The following is a 23770-nucleotide window of genomic DNA, read 5'->3' on the forward strand; positions in this document are numbered from 1 at the left end:
TAGTTGCACTATAATCAAACATATACATTCTAGTTATTCCTTCCGTTGAGCTCGGCTTCCAGGAAGTTAAATATTTGATTGTTGCGGCTTTCCCAAACTGATCCATATATTTTAATTGTATGATGTTTATATCATATAAATATGAGAGATGTTTTTTAAATACAAAGTACAACAGTTAAATAAGTCGCTGGGGTTGCTGAGTTATAAATGAGGAGAACGGAAGAAAGAGCATTCAGAGGTGGCTCAAATGCCAGTGAGAGGGAATGGCTAGCACATCTGCCAGCACAACAAACAGAACAATTTCCCTACGCGACAGAGAATCTGACGATATCTGTTCAGAAGTCACTACAGCGTCCCGTGTCTTCGATAGCGGAAATTTGTAGAATCTGACGTGTCAAAATTTGAGTTCTTGATGAAAACGGTGGGCATAGCTCCTCTTGAAATGAACTCTCATGTTTGGTCAACCTTCTGTCAGAAATCATTAGGCAAGGAAATGAAGGTAACTCATCTATACTTTCAATTTGATTATGCTCTGATTCATCCTCTGTTTCAGAATCGTGATTAAGAATTAGGAACAATTGCATCCTCTACTTTATAATCAAGATCAGTCGAACCTTGTATAAACATTTCGCATAGCTACGGTCTTAAAAATTCTACTAGTTTGATTTTAGCCACTAAATGCAGAGGAAGAAAGAAGAATGCATCCACAAGAAATGGAACTTACATTATCTGTATCGATTTCAGCCACTAAATGCAGAGGAAGAAAGAAGAATGCGTCCACAAGAAATGGAACATATATTAAGTGTATCGCGAAGGAACTCCTAATGCTTTATTTGCAACACAGCAATGGAAAACCCGAACTTAACTAAACATAGATTTCTTCCAGTATATAATTTCCATAACTAAGAACTCTAGAAACAACAATTTTACCCCAACAAAAGAAATACAGTTAATGTGCAACCCTGCAACTTTATTGTACCAAAAATTATTCTGACTGCCATAACAAATCTACAAAACTGGGTCGTATTATAAATACATCTGTTCAGTTTGAGGGGAACTTATTAGAAAAGACAAAATTATTATTTTAGATAAACAACAATTAAGAATGAATAAATTAATTAATAAATAAATGTTTTAAAATATATATATTATATTAAATTTAATATTCATTAAAGAATTAAATTTAGATTATAATTCTAATTTAAATGAATAATGTAAAATTCACATCTTATCATTTTAATGTTTATTTTCTTCTAGTATCAATAGTTTGTCGGGGATCAACCTATCACACATTATACTTTTATATTTAATTGGCTCTAATTTCTAATTAGTTGTGACTGTAGTTATCATTTTGTATGAGACATTCTCACTTATCAAGATTAAAACACAAATATACCTTCCTACTACCAACATTTTAATGCATAGTATTGTCACCTAGATACTTTTGTCCTCCATCATAAGCATGGTAGGAAGATAGTTGTCCTCAAGTTTTCATATAGTATGAGAAACATGAGTTATTTGAATAAACACAAACCCTTAGCCCCCCCGCAACCCTCCCTCTCTCTCTCTCTCTCTCTCTCTCTCTCTCACACACACACACACACACACACACACACACATCTGAAACAAAGAAAACACATCACTGACACAAATTCATAGTTTAACAATGATGTGGGTTGTTTACAAAATCATTTGGGATGTGTGTATGAAATTAAGATAAATTTATTTGTCAGATGCAATGGCACAATTTTTTTTTATGTAGATCCAATTCAACTCACAAACTTACAATTGCATCGCCAATAAAGGCACATGATAAAAAATATTTATTTTTAAAGGTCAAGATTTGGAGAGAGATAAATATAGAGAGATAGATAGAGAAAGAGGGATACAAAGAGGGCATTCATGTAGTGGCAAGGAGAGACAAGGAAAGAAAGAGGGACAAGTACAAAGGAGAGGGAGGGAGATAGGGTTTGGGGTGATGAAGATACATACATACATACATACATACATACATACATATATATATATATATATATATATATAGAGAGAGAGAGAGAGAGAGAGAGAGAGAGAGAGATGACATTTCATACCTCTGTAGACAAAGAGACAAATACAGTATTTTATTTAGGTCACATGAACAAGAATAAAGCTTATGGGCATTCCAATAGTATTTTATGTCAATGTATTGCATTCAAAGTCAAATATAAATCTTCTCCATATTACAATATAATCATCAAAAAAGGAAAATAAAATCCACATTGAACATATGTTGTCATGAACCATTTAATATATTTACAATTAAATGAGATCCTTAGATAGTGGATTTAAGTTGGTAATGCCCAAACTCTATAGAAAATATCCAATCATTTTTCCTTCCTCTAGGGATGAGCATTGCTACCATTACAAATTTACAACACTCTTATAATTAGGTCTAATGGTGGAAGGAGAATCTAGGACTATAGCTATCACATTCATATTTTTATTATAAGAATTTGAATAATCAAAGGAAACATATATATGCCCTTATATGGTTTTAAATATTTCCTACTCAATCTAAGCATAAAAAATAGATTGAATTGTCAACAATACTCTGCTCACTCTCGACACTTGCCAGACTAGACAATTTGTAATAGGAACCTTAGGTTTTCTCTTAGGTAAGAAAGCAATAAAATGCAATAGGCTTCTAGATCTTAGATCTCATAGAGGGCATATAAAAAATCAAGTCTAGAAAAATCTCTTTCATGCCTACTCAAAAAGGGTTTTAGATTGTAGGTTTGAAGTGGAGAATCCTATTTAGTCAAGAAGTGGGTTTGACATCTAGCTGATAGAGATCGCGAGTATCATAATAGTAAAAAATCAAATGATTTAAGGCAACACCTTGCAGTGTATCACATTTAATCATTATCTTTGAATTAATTTGTTTCTATCTTAGACAAAATATCTTATTTTTATACTTTGCAAGAAATCAAAGTTGTATGTGATTTGATATGTGCTTATATTCTTACTACTTTTTTTCATATATATCTTGTACCAATGACATGTCTAATGAATGCATATGTTTGGTAGGTAAGAATATGAATGGATATCGAAGAGAGGGATATGGAGCGAGAAAAGAGTGATTTAGTGAGGGGAGAGGGAGGGAGAGTAGATGGAAGATATAAACATATAAAAAAAAGAGAATGAGAGAAGTAGAAAGTGATGTAGAGAGAGGTAGAGAGGGATGTGTGTGTGTGTGTGTGTGTATAGGAATGAAGAGGGATAAGAAAGATAACGAGATAGAAACAAAAATAGAGATAGAGACAAAGATAGAGATGAGGGAGGAAATATAGAGATGTAGACATTTAAAAGTATAAGGAGGGGGTGATGGAAAGAGTGGATGAATATAGAGAGGGAGATGTGTCTAGATATGGAGGGGGAGAAGAAGATAGAGATAGATATTAATATAGAGTGCAAAAATGGGAGAAACATTTATAGATTTATAGAGATGGATTAAGCGGCAAAGACAAGAAGAATATAGAGGATGATATAGAGAGGGAAAGATAAAGAGAAAGAGATATAGATGGTAAGATATGTTGATAAAGAGATAAGGAGATATAGAGAGGATGGAAAGAAGATACATATAATGGAACAAATAGTTAAATTATCTTCCATTCCTCTACAACATAACCATTGCACACTAAGGTGCGATTGTTTATATATATATGGGAAGTGAATTTGGCAGAGAGTTCTAGATGGTCGGCAATGCTAGAGTGCTGTTAGAAAGTCTTTGAATTAAACGTCCTTACCAGACAATTGTATATATATATATATATATATATATATGAAGAAAGTGGATTTGGCGGAGAGTTTAAGATGGTCGGCAGGAAGTCTTTGAATTAAAAGTGCTTAGAAGACGAGACATTATTGTTAAGTTGATCTGCTGACTTCTGCGCGTCTTCCGTGCTGTTACTTATGCAAAGACCGGTCACCGGTCGGCAATCAATGGTTTCAGCCTCTTTTTTTTTTCGTCGCTATCATTTCTTCGCCTCACGGAAAGCGAAACGAAAAGGAACAATTTCTCTGTTTGTTCCGCCTGGCTTCCTTCACGTTTCTCTTTGGCGCTACCTGCATCTCTAAGCTTTTTATATGTTTCGGATTTCTCTTCGCCTGATGAACAACAAGAATCCCTTTCTTCTTTGACACTTCCATCTTTTCCCCTTTGTTGTTGTGTCCCGTCGAATCCAATTTCATGGCATCGTCTTCCAACACTAGAAGCAGTTTTCCGGATGTTACAAAATCTGCTCCATCCGATGTATTTATTAGTCACGCCAAACATCTGCTGGCTGGACTCATCTCCGAAAAACTTAAATATGCAGCCATGCAACTGAAGGTTTTGCTGAATTTAGAAGAGCGTCAATTGGCGGATCAACAAGTAAAAACAACAATCGAGTGTGCTTCCCTGCATTTTGTCATATTTTCAAAGGAGCATGCTCAATCCAACCGCTGTTTGGAAGAGCTGGCATTTATACACAGAAGAAGGAAAATCAGTAGAATTGTTCCAATCTTCTACCAAGTTAAGCCTGAAGATGTACGATATTTGAAAGGAAACTATTTTGACGCATTTGAGCGACACAAAAGAGAAGGAAAACACAACTCAAAAAAGCTTCGGAATTGGAAGAAAGTACTTTTCAGTGTTTCACATTACATCGGTCCCATTGCTAATAACATAAAGTAAGTACCGATTGTTCCACCTCACGCGCTATATTGTTTTCCTTTCACTGCTCTCTATGTACAAAAGGAGTTTTGGGGATGCCTTTCAACGACTTAAAGAGAAGGGTAGATTCACCTCAAAGTAACTTCGGAAGTGGAAGGGAACACTCTTTGGTGCTTCATGGCGTCTCGATCTAATCCTTCATGGTAAGGAGTGAGCATCAGTCCCGTATTCTTTTCATATCGATTACAAAGTTAAACTCTTATAAGATAATGTTTGGTTGTTTGATTTTTTTCTTGTATTTCGTATTAAGTGTAATCACAACTCTTAAAATCTATGATTATTTTTTCGCATTTTGTTGTTATATATGTGCAGAGATGAGGATATGCTGCTCAAGAATATTCCATCTATACGTAAAGGATTTGTAAAACTAAATGAAAGGCTGCAGAATACTCAGCATAAAGGGAGCTCTATTTTCAAACTGCTTTTATCATTATTAAATATTTGAATGTATGTACTTTAAATTGTATTCAGTATATTATATTATTATGAGTCAGGTTAATCCATACAAATTGCACTAAAGAAAAAATAAAGTCAATTATTTTTTTCTTGTTCAGATTTACAATAGTAATTTTTTTTCAAATTTATTGTTGTTTTCGACTACGAACTATGTAGATCATGAAGATCAAATGCGGAAATTTTCAGAAAAATCTATGATGTTTTCGATTTTTTGAAAATTGGTCAACTGTATAGTTTGCAGGGAGGATAGTGTTTTCCTATCATTATTTGCCTCGATATGAAGCCATGTTCTCTTGATGAACAATCAAGAACGTCATTCTTATGGAAATGTTTCTAGGATGATTATTCAAATTTAGATTTATTCTATTATATCAATTTGAATGCTAAATGTGAATGATGTTTTTGAGTGCATAATGATATCAAATGAGAAAATGAATTGCATTAAATGTATTTATACTAGTCATCCTCTAAGGAAAACAATTGGCATGAGTGGACATAATTTTTAACTTTTAATTTTCAATATTTGTGGATCAAATATAGAAATCTAAGGTCAGTCCCTTAATGACAACATAAAAAATGGATCGATTTGAATTATATGCATGCATATAATCATTTGATAAATGTATAATTAGTGCTACTTTATTGAGATATGAGTGCATAAAGAAAATTTTAGGGGTTAATTAAATATGAAATATGTGTGACATTTGAGTAGATATTCCATTTGTCAATATATCTATTTATCAAGGGATTCTCCTTACAACAAACAAAAAAATAAATTGAAAATATAATTGGTATACGAAATTTATAATTTTTCTATCTTACCTTTGAGATGCATGTGAATCCTAGAATGATTATATGTCTAAAAATATGTAGCATTGACAGAAAATGTATGCATAACATAAGATTTTGAATATCAAAGTATATAATCATTGCATACATATAAATTGAACATAACCTACAATGTGTCATCATGTAAATATTCAACATATATGTCATACATATTCTCCATGTTAAACTTAGAAAAAAAAGAGAAAGTTAGCTTCTATGATAGGAACAAAGCAAAAGAAGATTCCATATGATTGAGGAAGAAGGGTGTTGAGAAAAAAAAAATGTTGATAAAGTTGAATGAATTTGGAGAAAATGGAGGGATCAATTTCAATAACCTACAATCATGGATCATAACAAGCATATTCTAATTTACCTTAACAATATCAAATTTCCACAAGCTATTAGTAAATATCAATATAATTCTAGATTCGATTGTATGTGTTTTCTAGATGCTAAAAGAACACTAAATCAAATCTAGAAATATATTGATATTTACTAATTTAAGTTGTTATGAATTACATAAAAGAGAGTGCATAATGTGTTGGACCCTTATAATTAAAAGAGTGATAATATCTAAAAAGAAATTATTTGAATTAAATGAAATTATTTTATTGTGATGTTTATTTTTTCTAGAAGTTGAACCATTTAAATTTTTAATGCTGATAGGCATTCTACAATGCTAGAATGGGGGAGTGGGATGGTGTGAGAGTGTTAATGTTAACTTTTATTCTTCTAGATTAAATTTGACAACCATCTACATGTCAAAAGTTTAAATCTTATTACAAATAGAGTATACTTTTAAAAACAATTAAATAAATGCCACATAAAATATCTATTTAAATTAGCATATTTGGAGTTATAAATCATCCATTTTTTAAGAAATTAAAAGAAAAGGATCAAGTTAGTAAAACATTAAATAAATGAAGATAAAGGAAATACAAATATTTTAATTATAATTATTTTGTAGTGGATATCTATCCGTATTTCTTTAGATAGGTTTATTTAAAATATCTATACTAGTTTAATTATATTGTAAAAAAATTATAGTACATGTGCATGTAAATTTTGATGAACAAGTTGAACTATATAACATAGCCTACTTAGAATGCACATAACACTCAAGTTCAGTATTGATGGTTATTAAACATTAATAAAAATATGTACTATCTGCACCAACACTGTCTGTTATGCTAGAATGTATGATAGTTATGATGAAGGATTATGAATGACGTAATATATGAGTACTTTCACTAAGATAAAGTCATCTCTCTTCCTTCTCTTTCTCCCCACACATCTATTAATATAATATGAAATTAACCATAATTATATTTATTTGAAAATAAAATTTAACAAACATTGTCTAGATCATTCAATTATGGGAGCTCTTGGTGAGTTGGAGTCTCTGCCTTTGAGCTTAGAATGATAAAATATTGTATTTTTTGCAAATGTATTTTCTAGTTAGAGTGTGAATTATTTTTAATCTATTATTCATTTTTTTTAAAACTAATTTTTATTTAAATAAAATTGATATTTCTCCTAAAATTAAAAATCAATAAATTTATAAAATATTTTTTTAATAAAATATTAGAATGAAAATGATTTTTTTAATGCAATAATAGGTGTTTAAAAAATACTAATCAAAAGTTCTCATTTGTACGATCTTTTGAGAACATTTGACTTGTGAATTTGGAATGGCTAAATAAGCAAGTCATATATCTATTTAAATATTTGTTGGTGTAAATATGTATTTACTATTTACACTTACTTAAGTTTACTTAGGTTAGTTCATTATTTTATTATATTGTATTATTTTATTATTTTATTTTGTGAGACACTTAGGAGTTTGTGCACCTTATGAGTTGTCATGTTGACAACACAGAAATACACAACTCTAATTCAACACATGGCATCTACAATACTAGAATTTGCATCATCTATTGAGTTGTCATGAAGACAACACAGTTATTCACATTCCCTTTGTAGCACATGTTGTCTACAACATAAATTTGCATGCTACACCATTATAGGCTTATCTTTTCATCATCGTACTTACTTCTTTGCTTAATGGAGGATAACCCATATTTGGTGGACATGTGCTTGGTTGTATGACTTATCATGTAGCTAATTCTTACGCATTCTAGATGCATCTCAGAGGCCTTTATACACAGACACTCTTAGTGCACTTTCATGCATATTGAATTGAATACATTTTTATTCTGACCATACTCCTTTTAGTCTACATTTGTGCTTGTGTTTGAGTTCTTAATTCTTGGGTGAATTTTGCCCTAAGGAAAATTCTTACATGGTATCAGTGCTCTTGGAGATTTTCTCTTCACATAGCCATTTGAGACCATCTTCTTGCTTTAGCACCTTGGTTTGAATATGGAGTATCATAGTCATTGGGAGCATCTAGAGCCAGAACGTTCTCGCCATTGTGTCCAGAATGTCTATTTAGTGGAATTTGACTATAATTTTGCATACCCTAGGCATAGTCAAAATTGAGGCAATTTTTTTTGCAAACCGACACCTAAAGGACCAATTTGCAGAATTGGTATGATCATTTCAAATTTTTACATTTAATTTTTAGATCTACATTTTTTTCATCTACATCTCTGCTCTTTTTTTTTGGATCTGCATTATTTTTTCAAAAAAATTAGCCATCGAGCTATAGGAGAGATTTTTTGTAGGTGAAGATTGGTGCTTATTGGTGCAAATCAGATATTTGCATCACATTCAAAAGGTCAGAAAAAACCAAATCACATTTTGTTTCATCCAAATCGAAAATCCAAGGCAAAATCTAGAGCCATTTGATTTTTGGTGGCGCAATGGTGACAATTCAGAAAAATAACAACAATGATTTTCAAATAGCAATCTCTCCCTCATACAAAATCCTTTTTGTGAGAAATTTTTTGTTTTGTTTTAGAGTAGAATTTCATGATCTACACATTCGTGTAGGTGGTTTGAGATCTCTGTTCCTAAATTTTTCTACAACTCAAAAATCCCAATTTTTTCCACTTCAAATGCTTAGTATGGGCTCATCTAGACACATATTTAGGTTTCATTTTTTTTTGGAAGTGCATAATTTTTTGTCTACTATCCAAATCTGCAATAAAATTATAGGTTATGTGGACAAAAATATTGCTTTAAGAAATAGGCCCTAAATTGGCAAGTGGCTATAAAGCACCAAATCATACATTAAGGGGGGGTTCTTTGATTTATTTTGCATCTTTGGGGGTTACATTGATTAGTCCATCATGGAAGAGGAAGATTTAATTACCTTGACACCATATAACTATTAGGAATGGAGTCAATTGGTTATCCCATATCTTAGTCAGTATAATGCACTACCATATGCAAGAGGACTTTTATATGATGAGGACACATGTTCCATCCTTTTTCATGCACTCTTTCTATTTATGGATATGGAGGTTATGGATTCACTTGATGAATTGAAGTCAAAAGATTTATATAATATTTGGATCTATCTTTGGGAGCCTTATGGAGATCCACAAATTCCTCCATTCCCAGTAGAGCTTTTACCTCTAGTTCCAAATGCATCCTCTCCTAATGAGATCACACCTCTTGATGCTCTTGTTTCTACTATTAATCCTATTTCAGCCATAGATGCTTTGGATTTATTGTAGTAGGACACTTTATGTCTTCCTACTTTACCTTCATGTGATGGCTTCCTACCAAACATTGCATAGTTGCTTGTGGAGTCACACATTGAAGATGTAGGGGACATCCTTGATTATATTCATCTTCTTTTTAAGGAAAATTATTCATCTATTGGCATGGTGAATGATTCATGTACTTCACCACAATAGGGTAAACTTCATCTTCCAGTTCTAGCCTCAGGTGATGACTTCTTCACTAACATTTTAGGTTTGTTCATAGAGTGACTAACCATAGATTTGGGAGATAGCCTTGATGATTTACATCTTCTTTTTGATGAAGATGATCCTTCTATAATTGTTGTGAGGGCTCACTCTGACCCTCATGTCCATTCTCTACATGATCTATCTTTACAGGTTGGCATGATTGTGGATCCTTATAAACAATAGTTATTTGAGGTCTCTTTATCAGTTGAGGAGACTGATGGGTCATTGGGATAGGTTCAATAGACATCCTTGCTAGATCTTTATTTTTTCTTTTCAAAACTGTTGGAAGGGGCGACCATCAGAATCAACACAAGGATAGTTGAGTAGGTTTTAGGGCCACCATACATCTTTAGGATTATACCTTTGTCTTTGTTTCTTCCAAAGGGGAGGAAAATCATTTTGCACTCTTGGACCAAATTCTTTCTTGGAGCAATAATCACTGGTCGGAATTCTTCATTAGGGTTGGACTACCCTGTCTATTTTCCTCTTAGGGGGTTTTGTCCTTCTCCCTCTTCTCTTTTTTATATACTTGATGAATGTCATAACAGGGGGATCTTGATTACTCCATCCATCAATGCATCTTGCTTTTTATCTTTGTTTTTGGGGGAGGATTTTTCCCACAAGGTTTTCCCTCTTTCTCTACTTTATGAGAGATTGCATTTTATTATATACATGGGTAGCTAACATGGCCTAGTAGTTGGGAGCTATCATATATTTTCATTCTAGTTTTCATAAGCTTAAGGGCATTCTTCTAAGTTGCACTTAAGGGGGGGTGTTGGTGTAAATATATATTTACTATTTACACATGCCTAAGTTTACTTAGGTTAATGAATTATTTTATTATTTTATTTTATGAGACACTTAGGAGTTTGTGCACTTTTATGAGTTGTCATGTTGACAACATAGAAGTATGCAACTCTAATTTAGCACATGGTGTCTACAACATAGTTATTTGCACTCCCTTTTTAGCACATGTTGTCTACAACATAAATTTGCATTCTACACCTTTATAGGCTTATCCTCTCATTATTGCACTTACTTTCGTGCTTAAAGGAGGATAACCCATATCTAGTGGACATGTTCCTAGTTGTATGACTTATCATGTAGTTGATTCTTAGGCATTCTAGATGCATCCCAGAGGCCTTTATATATAGGCACTCCTAGTGTACTTTCATGCTTATTGAATTGAATACATTGTTATTCTGATCATACTCATAGTCTATAGTTGTGCTTGTGTTTGAGTTCTTAGTTCTTGGGTGAATTTTTCCCTAAGGAAAATTATTACACTATTGGTCCCTAAAATTGAATCACCTTAAACTCTCGGGAATGAATAATAATTTACACTCATTTAATGAACATAAACGCAAAATAGAAACAATGTACAAAATAGTTAGAACAAAATTCATAAAGGTAGACTTAAAATTTACTTATATTTTATGTATATTTCAAATCATTCTAGCATTTTGGAAATTTAAATTTAAATTTATCATCATACTTTTTGGATGAGAATATAAAATTTGAGCATTTCCAATAATGTCAACACATGCTTCCAATTTATTTTAAATAAATTTGAGCTTTTGTTTCTTAATTAAAATCACACAATTTTATTCAATAGACTATAAATCATCAACACATGATTTTATTCAAAATACTTATAATTCATGTCATAGGCATTTCCTTATTTGAAGATCAAGGAGATAAAATTGTCATCCAACGATTGGAAATAGTGTAGGAGGAATTAGTACCATTGAAGTCATCTACAATGTTCATTAGTTCTTACCTTCTTTTAAATTTTTATTTTGGAATGCCTATTTTCACCACTTTATAGGTCATCGCGCTTCAAGCTCATACCTTTTTCTATTGGCTTTTTCCCTAGGATTTGGTTTTGAGGATGGGGGATTTGTGTGACTGGTATTTTTTCTCTAGTTAAGATGTTTAGTTTGTGGAGAGTGATGATGGAGATCTAGAGATAGTTGTATCAGAGGATATAGTAGGAAAAAACCTTACAAAGTTCTATGTGATAGTTTCCTATGTGAATTTTACAAAGCTTTATGGGGGGACATTTTCCCTAATCTACATCAGGTATATCAAGAAGCATACAATTCTCATTCCCTAGGCAACATTATTAAAATGGCTAATATCGAATTCGTACCTAAAGCCAACAATCTTGAAAACATATGCAATTGGAGGCCCATCACTTTGTTGAATGTCTCTTACAAGGTTATTGCCAAGGCTCTCTCCCTTAAAATATGACATCTACTCCCATAGATTGTTCATCCTGAACAAACTAGTTTCATTAAATCTAGATATATTCTGGATAATATTATTCTTGTTTAGGAAGGTATAGACTGGGCTCATCAGTCCAAACTATAGGCCTTTTTTATTAAGATTGATTATGCCAAAGCCTATGAATAGATTGAATGGTATTTCATTTTGGCCATGCTTCAAGCCCTGGGGTTTGGTCCAATCTTTCTACAATTAGTTCAGGTGCTTTTTGGTGATGCCTCTGCTTGTATTACTATAAATGGTTGGCAATCTAAAACTTTCAAGCTCTACAGATGTATCCATCAAGGTTGTGCTTTAGGGCCTTCTCTTTATGTTTTGGTGGCTGAAGGGTTAGGCTATCTTCTTGCCAACACTATCTCTCAGGGTCTTGTGCATGGCATCCCTCTCCCAGATTTCACTATGAAGCTTGTGAATGGCCATTTTGTAGATGAATCCTTTCTCACTCTTCTTGAGGATGAAAAAAATATTGGCAACACCTTACAATTCTTGGATATTTTTTTCATTTCCTCTGGGTCTACTATTCAATGGCACAAGACCCTTTGCTATAGACAATCCTTCTTTTCAGGCTCTCAATGGCTGTAGTGTTACAAATGGAAATGGGTTCATCATGGAAAAATATTTTATTTTTTGGGAATTCTTTTTTCTTTTCAAATTTCCCCTATGGAGCTGTGGAATGTTGCCCTGGCATAGATTGAGAAGAAATTGGACTATTGGGTCACCAAACTTCTCTCTCTTGTAGGAAAATTTTAGATTTGTTTTAAAGTTTTGGCTACTACACATGTCTTTTATTCCTTACATTGACCCCCTTCCAAAGCTTCATAATTCAAGCTTGAATGCCTTATAAGGGATTTCCTCTAGGCCTCTAATGCTATGCATCATGACTTTCACAGAGTTTCCTAGGACTTTTTTTGTCTATCCAAAGACTCTTGTGGCCTTGGACTTCTTTCTGTAATGCTAAAAACATAGCATACTATAAATGTTATTAATAAAAAAATTAACATTTACAATACTAAATAATAGAAACACTGATGATAAGGTGAGGTAAACACCAACAAGGAAGGAAAAATAAGAATGGTAAGCTCCTTGGGTGTGACCTATGATAATGTAGAAGTGTCTAGATAGATAGGAGATGTGTGGTTAGTTGTACTTAAGCTTCAAGTGATGGGTTGTTATCAAGCATGGAGACGAGTGGAGGATTTAGTTCAATAAATGTGTAGGTGGGTTGGAACATTGAAATGGTGTAAAATGGCTATACTGTAATGGCTAGTGGGGTGTTATAACTTTTCTTTTTGTAGATGATGGATTGTGAGAGAGGAAGGGCTCAATTTATAGGATAAGGGGTAGTGTGATGGAGGGTCAGAATGTGAGGATGAAGAGAAGGTGAGGAAGAACTAGGATGTAATGAGAGGAGAGGACATGGATTGTGCTTCTTTAGAGCTCTAGCCTTATGACAAGTGTCATAAGAGGATTGGGTGGTCAAAATGGAGGGTAAAGGGGAGTAATGAGGGAGGAATAGTCTATAAGAGGGATGTAAGAGGCATTTATGGCATGTAAGATTAATTAATGCTCTTGGATAGGGATGGAAGAGGACATGGGAGACCATTGACTTTGGCTTGGGTTAGCAAGTCTTAACCGTTGCTTAAAGTTGTGCACATGTTTAGGAGGGAGATTAGGCTTAGCTTATAAAGGGGTTTAGGAGGTATGTGGCTTAGCTTTGATGGGATGGGTTAGTTAGGTGGCTAAGTGAGGTTAGTATGGGTGAATGGGTTGGATTAGGGGTAAATATAGGTTTTAGGGATGGTTTAGAGGTTTGGGATGATTTACTAAATTATTTATTTAATAAAAGGGGGTTGAGGAATCAATTTAAATAGTTTTTTACATTTATTTAAAATTAATAGAGGAATACAGATTTATTTGATAAATTAATTTTGGGTTATCATTTTATTTTATCAATTGGACTATAGTTAATTAAACAAATTATTTAACTAGGGGGTGATTATTAATTAGTTAAATAATAAATATATAATTAATAATATCCTAGAGGATGACTAAATAAGATTACCTAATGGCATAATCAAATTTAGGTGTCCACTTTTTGCCCCTCTTTGACATAGTGTTGGGGCAACACTATTTCAATGAAGTTCGAATATAAATGATGCAAAGAGGATTTTTTAAAGAAACATGATTGGCTTGGTTTTGAATAGAAGAAGATAGAATGAACTACATGATGCTCATTCAAGAAGGTGGTGAAGATAGAAAATGAAACTCGATGACTTATTGAAAAGCTACGAAAAAGTGATGGGAGCAAGGGGTGGAGAAGGGAAAAAAGAGTGTTAAAATGATAATTAAATTGTAAAAATAACATGGCGGGGGGAAATGATGGCTGCAGGAGGGGTTAAAAAGGGAGGAAGGGTGCCATAGGAGCTCTATAAGGGAGGCTAGGGGTGGATAGAAAGCATCATTGACTCTCATACTAACATCGATATATCATTGTTTGGAGCTCTAATTTGAACCAAATGATGGTTGTTTAGAGATGACCAAAGCATCAAGTGGACGGGGTATGAAAAGTATAGGTGTGGTGGACACTAGACCGAGTGGTACAGTAAAAAACTTTACCTTGTTATTTATGTATTTCCTTTTGTAGTGTTCCCACAACTTAGAAAACATGTTCTCGTAGGCACAGGCTTGACGAGATCGATCTAGGGATTGATGGGATAGTAATCCCACAAAATCAGGTAGGGGGTAAGGCTAAAAATTAGTATCAAAAAATGTTTTCATGAGATCATGAATTTGGTAAATTCTTATGAGAGCACGAATCTACCAACGATGTTTTGTAAGATAGCGAGTTCACTAGTGATGCATTCTTGTTTGCATGAATGCGTTCTTGTGGTTAAGGGTAGTTTTAAGAAAGCTAAATGCAGTAATGGGAAAAAAATTGACTGAGATGGGTAATGGGTTGGGCATGTTCTCACAGTAAGTTGGGGCTATGGGAATGCGGGGGTTCATCTAGGATAGTGGGAATGCTAGATAGGGCTTTGGGGGGTAGGAAAAAGTCAAAGAGAGATCCTATTATAAAATGTAAAGGCAGTATTGCAGGAACACTCTGGAAAGAATTCTAGGAAAGGAAAAACTACAAATTCTAGTGGAAAAATGAGGGATTTGGGAAGGGGGATTGTTGGGTTTTTTGAATCATGGTTAAACTGTATAGAAAGTGAAAAATGGCATGATGTTGGCTTGTATGTAGTGTTCATTATATTCTCTAGTGCCATGGGAGCAATGTGTGGCTGTACTACATGCTGGGAGACTAGGTAAGGATCAATAGTATTAGATTGGATATTTGACTAGGTTACCACACATAAAAACATATATGGCAATGGTAACAGCCTTATGTGAGTGATGACATAGTAAAACTAGGACATTCTACTTGCTAATAGGGGAGATGCCAATGAATTTAAAGGATGTTTACATGATATTTCAATTACTTGTGTGGGCGATGCTTTGATGACTACCAAGGAGATGATAGGAGAGGTGGCGATACAACGATTGGTGAGGCCTAGAGTTTAGTATCATATCTAGAGTGGAAAGTTTCCTTTAGATGGGCACTAGATTGAGTAGCAATATAGAGGAGGATTTATTTCTATGTATGTAGGCTTGTTTTAGGATATATTTCCCCAGATACTAGTGGCATAGGAGTTACATTGGCATTGATGCTGATGATCATGCAAATTATCGACGATGGAGTCCTAGTGGCATGGGGCTAATTGATGCTAGTGGAGACCATCATATTGTATACTAGGGTGCAAGGTACCAGGGGAGGAGTGTGGGGTTTCTGACATTGTTATAGGTGTAGGACTAGGAGTATATTGTGGTGTTTAGGAGGTGGAGGGATATGCTATTGAAGGAGTCAGTTGTATATAGCAAGGGTGATTTTCTCACTTATCAGCATATAGAGGAGGTAGACTACTAGCGAGTCCACATAGATGAGATTCGGGTCATTACATGGATATCATATATATGTATGGGGTCATGGGTGGAGGAGAGTTATCATTTTTCATACACTATTTCACCATGCTTTATTTTTGGGTGTTGGGAGTACATTACAAAGTAGTACTAGCTAGACAAGCCTTTTTGATAGTGTAGATGGTCATAGGCTACAACAAGGGAGCTAAACTAATATCAATGTGTGATACAAGAGCCAATTACTTTTTTTTGGCCTACACTTATGAGGGAGGGGCTACTATAGGCATGGTGAGACTTAGCACCATAGGTGTGGGATTGGATTGGAGGTGTTGCATTTACGGGTTCAACTTAGGAGTACCAAGATGGGTTTGAGTATCCTTGGCTAGTAGGTCAGGCTCAGGTCACTAAAGTAGCAGTAGTAGTAGGAGAGATCTCTTGAGTGGTGAGGCAGGGGAGATATGCTTCTAGTGGGTTGCAGTAGTGAGAAGAGGTGATTGTACAGTAGGAGGTGCCACTAAAGTAGAGGTAGAGGGTTGTAAGGGAGGAGAGACTAGAGGATGTGAGGCTACAATGAGAGAGGGGAGAGGATAGGTCAATAGAGGAGAGGAGACCATAGGAGGATGTTGGAAAGGGGCCACAGGGGCTAGTAGGTGGAGGGGGAGGCAGATCATTATTAGGGGGAGGAGATGATGGATTAGCATGTAGGTATGTGTCCTTGCAATAGGCACAAGATGCAACCAGCCAACTATTGTAGGATATGTAGTAGGAGAGCTATTAGCTCAGGATAGAGTGCAACAAGTTCTATTATGAGTGGGATGTGGTGCTAGGATAGGTAGATAAAGAAGGGATAGAGTTGGGGATGTTGCAGGTGGAGTTTGCACAATTTGATGGGAAGTTGGAGGTGACGTCTTTGGAGAGACATGTGTTCTAGGGGAGGATGGATATTATCTAGGAGGAAAGGGTTAGATTGGAAGTCGATATGGTGACATTGAGGGCCCATGTGGTGGTAGGTGGAGGTTTGGAGGAGTTAAGGTTGTTGAGGGGAGAGGTGGAGGATCTAAGGGAGAGAGCAGGGTTCTACCACAAGAGATATCATATAGTATTGCCAATTGAGAAGATAGAGCATTATAGATGGTTGACATAGTCAAGTATAGTTCAGACTCATATAGGTATGCATGGAGACGGAGAGAGTGGATGGAGCATTGGGGCTCATAAAGGACTAGTGGGTCTCAATGCATAGGGAAAAGCCAAAGGAGAAATAGGGGGATAGGTGGGAGGAGGGATGAGGCTGAGAGCTTAAGTACTAAAGGGTGTAGGTGAGGTCACCACCTCCACTAGCAACAACCCCAGATGCAGAGTGGGACACCCATGATTTTCATGGAGAGGAGGCAATGGATGAGGATGATCAATGATATGTTATTTTGGTATAGTTTTTTTGGATGTTTTTGTAGGCACAAACCCAATGTATTGATATGGGTGTTTGTATGATATGGATACTAGATTTTTAGTCTATGATTGACTTTCAATATTTTTTCAAGGATGGGTGGTGTATTAGTTATTCTTTGTGGGTGTGATATATATGATCATTCTTTGGGGTTGGATATGGATGTATGAAGTACTATGTCATGAGTTGTGTTTTATGTGATTATTTTGTATGAGATGTACATGGTTAGATGTAGAAGAGAGATTCACATCATTTTAAGCAGGATGTGATGTTGATGAGATGTATGATGTTAATGACGTGTTATGATGCAATATGTGATGTGTTTATGATGAGATTTGGAAATTAGTTTATGATGATGTTTATGATGGCTAAAAAAATTGGAAATGAATTTATGATATGATGATGGATGTTATGTGTTTCAACTTTATGATGAGAAATATAATGTGAATGGACTTTTTAAAATGGTGATAATGAAATATGAAAACATGACTATAAACTAGGATTATGAAGTACAAGAAAATGAATGCAAACTATGATGGTGAAACATGATAAAATGAGATTTAAAAACTATGCTTAAAGTATGATAAAATGAACTAAAAAATTATGATGGTGAAACATGATTAAATGAACTCAACTATGATGGTGAAACATGATAAAATGAACTAAAACTATGATGGTAAAGTATGATGAAATGAACTCAAACCATTATGGTGAAACATGATAAAATAAATTAAAAAATATGATGGTAAAAAATGATAAAATAAACTCAAACTATGATGGTGAAACATGATAAAATGAACTAAAAATATTATGGTAGGACATGATAAAATGAACTCAAACTATGATGGTGAAACATGATAAAATGATCTAAAAATATGATGGTAAAACATGATAAAATGAACTCAAACTATGATGGTGAAACATGGTAAAATGAACTCAAAAATATGATGGTGAAACATGATAAAATGAACTCAAACTAGATGGCGAAACATGATAAAATGAACTAAAACTATGGTGGTGAAACATGATAAAATAAACTCAAACTATGATGGTGAAACATAATAAAATAAACTAAAATTATGATGGTGAAATATGATAAAATGAACTAAAACTATGATGGTGAAATAAGATAAAATGAACTCAAACTATGATGGTGAAACATGATAAAATGAACTCAAACTATTATGATGAAACATGATAAAATGAACTTAAAAATATGATGGTAAAACATGATTAAATGAACTCAAACTATGATGGTGAAACATGATAACATGAACTTGAAAATATGATGGTGAAACATGATAAGATTAACTCAAACTATGATGGTGAGACTTGATAAAATGAACTAAAACAATGATGGTGAAACATGATAAAATGAACTCAAACTATGATGGTGAAACATGATAAAATGAACTAAAACTATGATGGTGAAATATGATAAAATGAACTAAAACTATGATGGTGAAGTATGAACTTAAAAATTATGATGGTAAAACATGATAAAATTAACTAAAAAATTATGATGATGAAACACACGAGTATCAGGTTTTTGAGTGTTAAGTTTATGATAATGATGATGAACTTAATGTTCAAGATAGGCAAATGAATCAAGAGATTCTAATAATAGAGGGATTGAAAGCTATGATAATGCAAAGATGACCCAAGAATGAACCATAAATATTAGGATGAGGGAAAATGAAGAGCGACGTGGGGTTTTAAGATGATGCAAATCATGACTGAAAATAGGAAAAGAGATTAAGGGAATGTAGGGGGAGGTGAGTGGATATGATATGAAATGTAAGTAGAAGGATAAGGAAACATATGTGGATTGTAGGAAGGTGGCATAGAATATCACGGATCAACCATAACCTTAGTTTGATGTTGAAACAATATGCACAACTTTTTAAACATAATGGTTATAGGAGACTCAAGGAGATAGAAATGGGTAGGAGATTGGGATGAAAGGAAGAGGTGATAATGTGGTAGAATGGATCTTGTAAAGGAATGGGTGAGTAGATGGGATAAATGTTTAGGGTAGGAGGAGAATGCATAGGATGTGGATAGTACAGATGTAGTGTGAAAAAGAGGTATGAACAAGTAGTTTTTTGTATGGGACAAAATGGCAAAGGTGTTGAGATATACTTGAAGCTTGAGGGTGGGATACTTCATAAAGAAATCCACCATGTAGTGTGAGCACTTTATTTGATATAGGAATATTAGGGATATGCCAAGGTTACTAAGAACATCAAGGCCTTTTCTCCAATATTACATAGGACTAACTCAAACAAGCACACAAGCATTGCCTGAGTATCACACATGAGTCCCAAAGAAATCTGTATGGAAATGATGTTGGGTGATCCATAAGAAAATGATATTTCCCAATTGCATCATGTAATCACAAGTGAAAACATGTTTGGAATATGCAAGGGTCATAGATGACTGACTCACAATAAGAAAAAGACCTTGATGAAAACCTCACTTTTGAATTGCCCTAGTCAAAGTGCACCATGTCAAACCACACCATGATATAAGAGATCATGGTGGTCGTAAGGAGGGAGTAACTAAATTACTTGGAAAATATCCATTTGAAGAAACTGCAAAAGACTCAACATCAGAAGAAATAATAAATCCATGAAATGGTAACCTCTTACCAAAGAGACCAGTTTGACTATATACTAATGGGCCCATGTTAGGTATGAGGAAGGATGCATCCTGTAAGAACCTAGTAGTGGTATTTGTAGACTATGATATAATTGGAAACTATAACTTTCTATAGGCAATATGTTGGTGATGCGAAGTCTCACAACAGGATTCAAAAATGTACAAGTGTGACTATACAACATGTGGGTGGTTCAAAAACTGTAGTAGAATACAGTACCATGTATGCATATGATAGGGAAAAGCTTAGGATGAGAAGGTAGCATGATGCATATAGTACTTACATTTTTCAAGGGTATGATACATGGATATGATACACATGGTAAGGTACAAGGGTAGGATAGATGTGTAAACCACAGTAGAATGAAATGTTATCATGGGTTTTAAGGGATAATGATAATATGTCATGAGTTATCAGAGTGCGGAGATGGAACTCTTGGAACACCTTTGGGAAATGGTAAGATGGATGATGAGATGTGGAGGGATGATGGGGGAGGTATAGGTCATATGATATATAATGAATAAGCTAAGTACGCATGGTGTCTATTTGGTAGGTTTTCACTAGGGTACCTATCCAAGGCACTTGAATTGCCAAGTCTTCACCATTCGATGCTTATTTTTCTTACTACTTTTTTCTCTAAGGTGGCAGGATACACTGAGGATCTTAGGTATAAAAATTCTTTAAGTGAATGATGTTGGTGGGATCTTTCAATACTTTACCTTCAAGTGCAGATAGCTGATAGGCCCCTGAGCCATAAGATGTTGTGACCATGCAAGGACCAAGTCATGTGGGTTTCAACTTGCTTTTGTCTTCTCAGTTAGCCTAGACCTTCATGTTTTCTTTGAGTAACATGTCTCCTTCTTGAAATTGGTGTGGATGGACCTCTTCTTGGTGAAGTTACACTTGAGGCAATTCTAATAGACCATAAGATGGTCATAGGCATGTTGCCTTTTTTCATGAAGTAGATCTAGCTAGGTGAGTCTAGCTACTCTATAATACTCATCTAATATTTGGTCCAGAAAAGAAATGCATAGGGATGGGAGTTCAACCTCAATAGGTAATACTACTTCAGCACCATAGACCAAGGATAATGGGGTTGTGCCTATGGATGTACGAAATGAGGTGTGGTAGTTCCATAGGGTGGGGTTGATTTGAAAATGCCAATCACAACCAAAATCATTGACAACTTTCTTTAGGATTTTGAGTAGGGTTTTTTAAGTTGCCTCTACTTGACCATTACCTTGTTGGAAGTATAGGCTAGAAAAATGGTGATGGATATGAAGGGAGGTGCACAATTCTTCCATATTGAGGTTTTCAAAGTCACCTCCATGGTTAGTAAAAATGGTAGGCAAGATGTAAAAGCAACATATGATATGGTAGAGGATAAAAATGGACACTTGAACTCTTATGGTGATGATAAGTGGGACTACTTCTGTAGACACCTAAAAACCTTTAGAAAATAAAGTATTTTTATTTTTTGAAAAAGTCCTGATGACATCATCATTTATTAATTAATTAATTAATTAATTAATTTTTATGCCATTAAATCCCCTTATCTTAACTAAAAATATTTAATTAAGGAATCCCTCCCAAAAATGTCTAAATCTTATTTAAACATTATTTCCTTATTTATTAATTATTTAATTAATAAATTCACCAAAAAACCCAAAATAAATAAAAAATTTATTTTTTGCCCAAAACTTGGCCAATTTCCTTAAGACCACTAACCTCTTCCAAAATCTTCTAATCCTTCTTTAATTTTGATTAAAGGCTAATCCCATCATTTCCTACCCCTAATCCCAACTCAAAATATTTAATTAAGATTAAATATTAATCCTTATGTTTATTAAAAAAGTTTTAATAAATATCTCCTCAACCCAAACCCTTGAAATAAATAAAACTTTATTTATTTCCTAAAAATCTAATTTATCCTCATCCTAAGAAGTTCTAGACTCTTCTAGAAAGTCTTCATCCTCATCCTAGGAAATTCTAGACTATTCTAGAAAGTCTTTATCCTCATCCAAAGTCTAGACTCTTTTAGAAGATGTCTTTAAACCTAATCCTAATCCCCTCCTAACCTTGTCACATTCCCTAAAAATGGGTTAAGACTTACTAACCCAAGCCAAAGTTAACAAATATCTCCTCCTTCACCCACCCTCATTAAATGCCATCCACTTGCCTATCCCTAAGCTAATCCTAAACCATCCTAATCCATCCTCTAATCATTTGCACAAGCCTAAGCAAGCTTGAAACCCTCCTAATCAAGTCCAAGTCGAAATTTCTCTCATCACCCTCAAAATATCTCAACCATAAAACTTTATGAAGCCCACTAGGTCATAAATGACTCTTACAAGCCCTTTTATTGCTCTTACAAGTCATTATGAGGGTCTTTATTAAGATGTTATCCCTTGAGCCTCCTTTGTTGACTCATCCTTCCCCTTTCCTCCATCCTCTCACCATGTGACATGTGTCACTCTTTGATTGGTTGTAAGGAAGCACAATCCATGTGCTCTCCTCTCATGCAATCCGAGCCCTCCATAAGCTTTTTCACATCCTTGCATCCTAGCCCTTGATCCCTCAAGCCCTTTGCCTATTTAAGGAATCCTCTCCCAAGTCATTTTAACACAATCCATGAAGTAAAGTCATAATGCCATTTTGAGAAGCCATTTTACATCAAAACCATACACTCACATCCAAATTCCAACTCCATTTGAAGCCCTTTTTGAAGCATAAGCTTGAGCATACATCCTATCTATTTAGACAAATCTACTCAACAAGAGAGCTTCTCATTGAGAGAGTCCATTAATGGCTCATATTCTCAATTGAGATCTCATCTTAGTCTATCTTGAAGTTTATAAATTTTGTTTAGTTTGTAGAAGCTTTATTTAAATTTGGTTTCTATTAGCATACTAACATTGCTCATATACATTTTGGCACTCCCGGTGGGACCCCGCATGGGTCATCTTCATTAGCTTTTTTAGTCAAGTTTTTTTATGTCATTTGCTAATTTTGACTAATTTTGCTTGTTTTTGTGATTGGTAGGATTGTATAAATTGGTTTTGTAGGTCCACATGAGCATGAAGAAGACAAAGGAACTCATAGTCTATCTCATAGTATTTGTAGATTTTTCAAGCTTATAGGTGGACAAAGCACTTGGAATTCTTTTTCCTCTTCTTGTCTATATTCTTCTTATTCCATCTACTTCTTCTTTTTCTTCTTGTGGGAGATCTTGGCCATTTTTTTTTTTTAAGGAAGCAAAATCATACACACTTCTTTTTAGTGCTTAAAATGAACCCCCAAATCATACTTAAATCCATTAAAAAATTAAAAATTTTCAAAAAAAATAAAAATATTTTAACAAGTGAAACTAAACCAATCTAATCATTTGCATCCTTGCAACATCAAGGTTTTAGATGCATTCATGCAAAGTTAGGAACACTTCATTTTTGGGAATTTAAAAAGAACTTCAAGTTTCCATTTCAAAAGGTTCAAAATCAACACTA

General features: G+C 34.2%; 1 protein-coding gene across 1 annotated transcript in view; it reads left to right on the top strand.

The window, feature by feature from the left end:
• Positions 1-4357: 4357 nt before the first annotated feature.
• LOC149544123 (toll/interleukin-1 receptor-like protein) overlaps positions 4358-23770 on the top strand; it is a 111284-nt gene continuing 91871 nt past the window's right edge. Inside the window, exon 1 of the mRNA XM_089795891.1 lies at positions 4358-4710. Coding sequence (XP_089652017.1) covers positions 4358-4710 — 353 coding nt within the window. The remainder of the gene's footprint in view (positions 4711-23770) is intronic.

This window comes from Cupressus sempervirens, chromosome 8 (assembly GCF_028749045.1).
Source record: "Cupressus sempervirens isolate cs-2001-9-10 chromosome 8, ASM2874904v1, whole genome shotgun sequence".
Classification (NCBI taxonomy): Eukaryota; Viridiplantae; Streptophyta; class Pinopsida; order Cupressales; family Cupressaceae; genus Cupressus; species Cupressus sempervirens.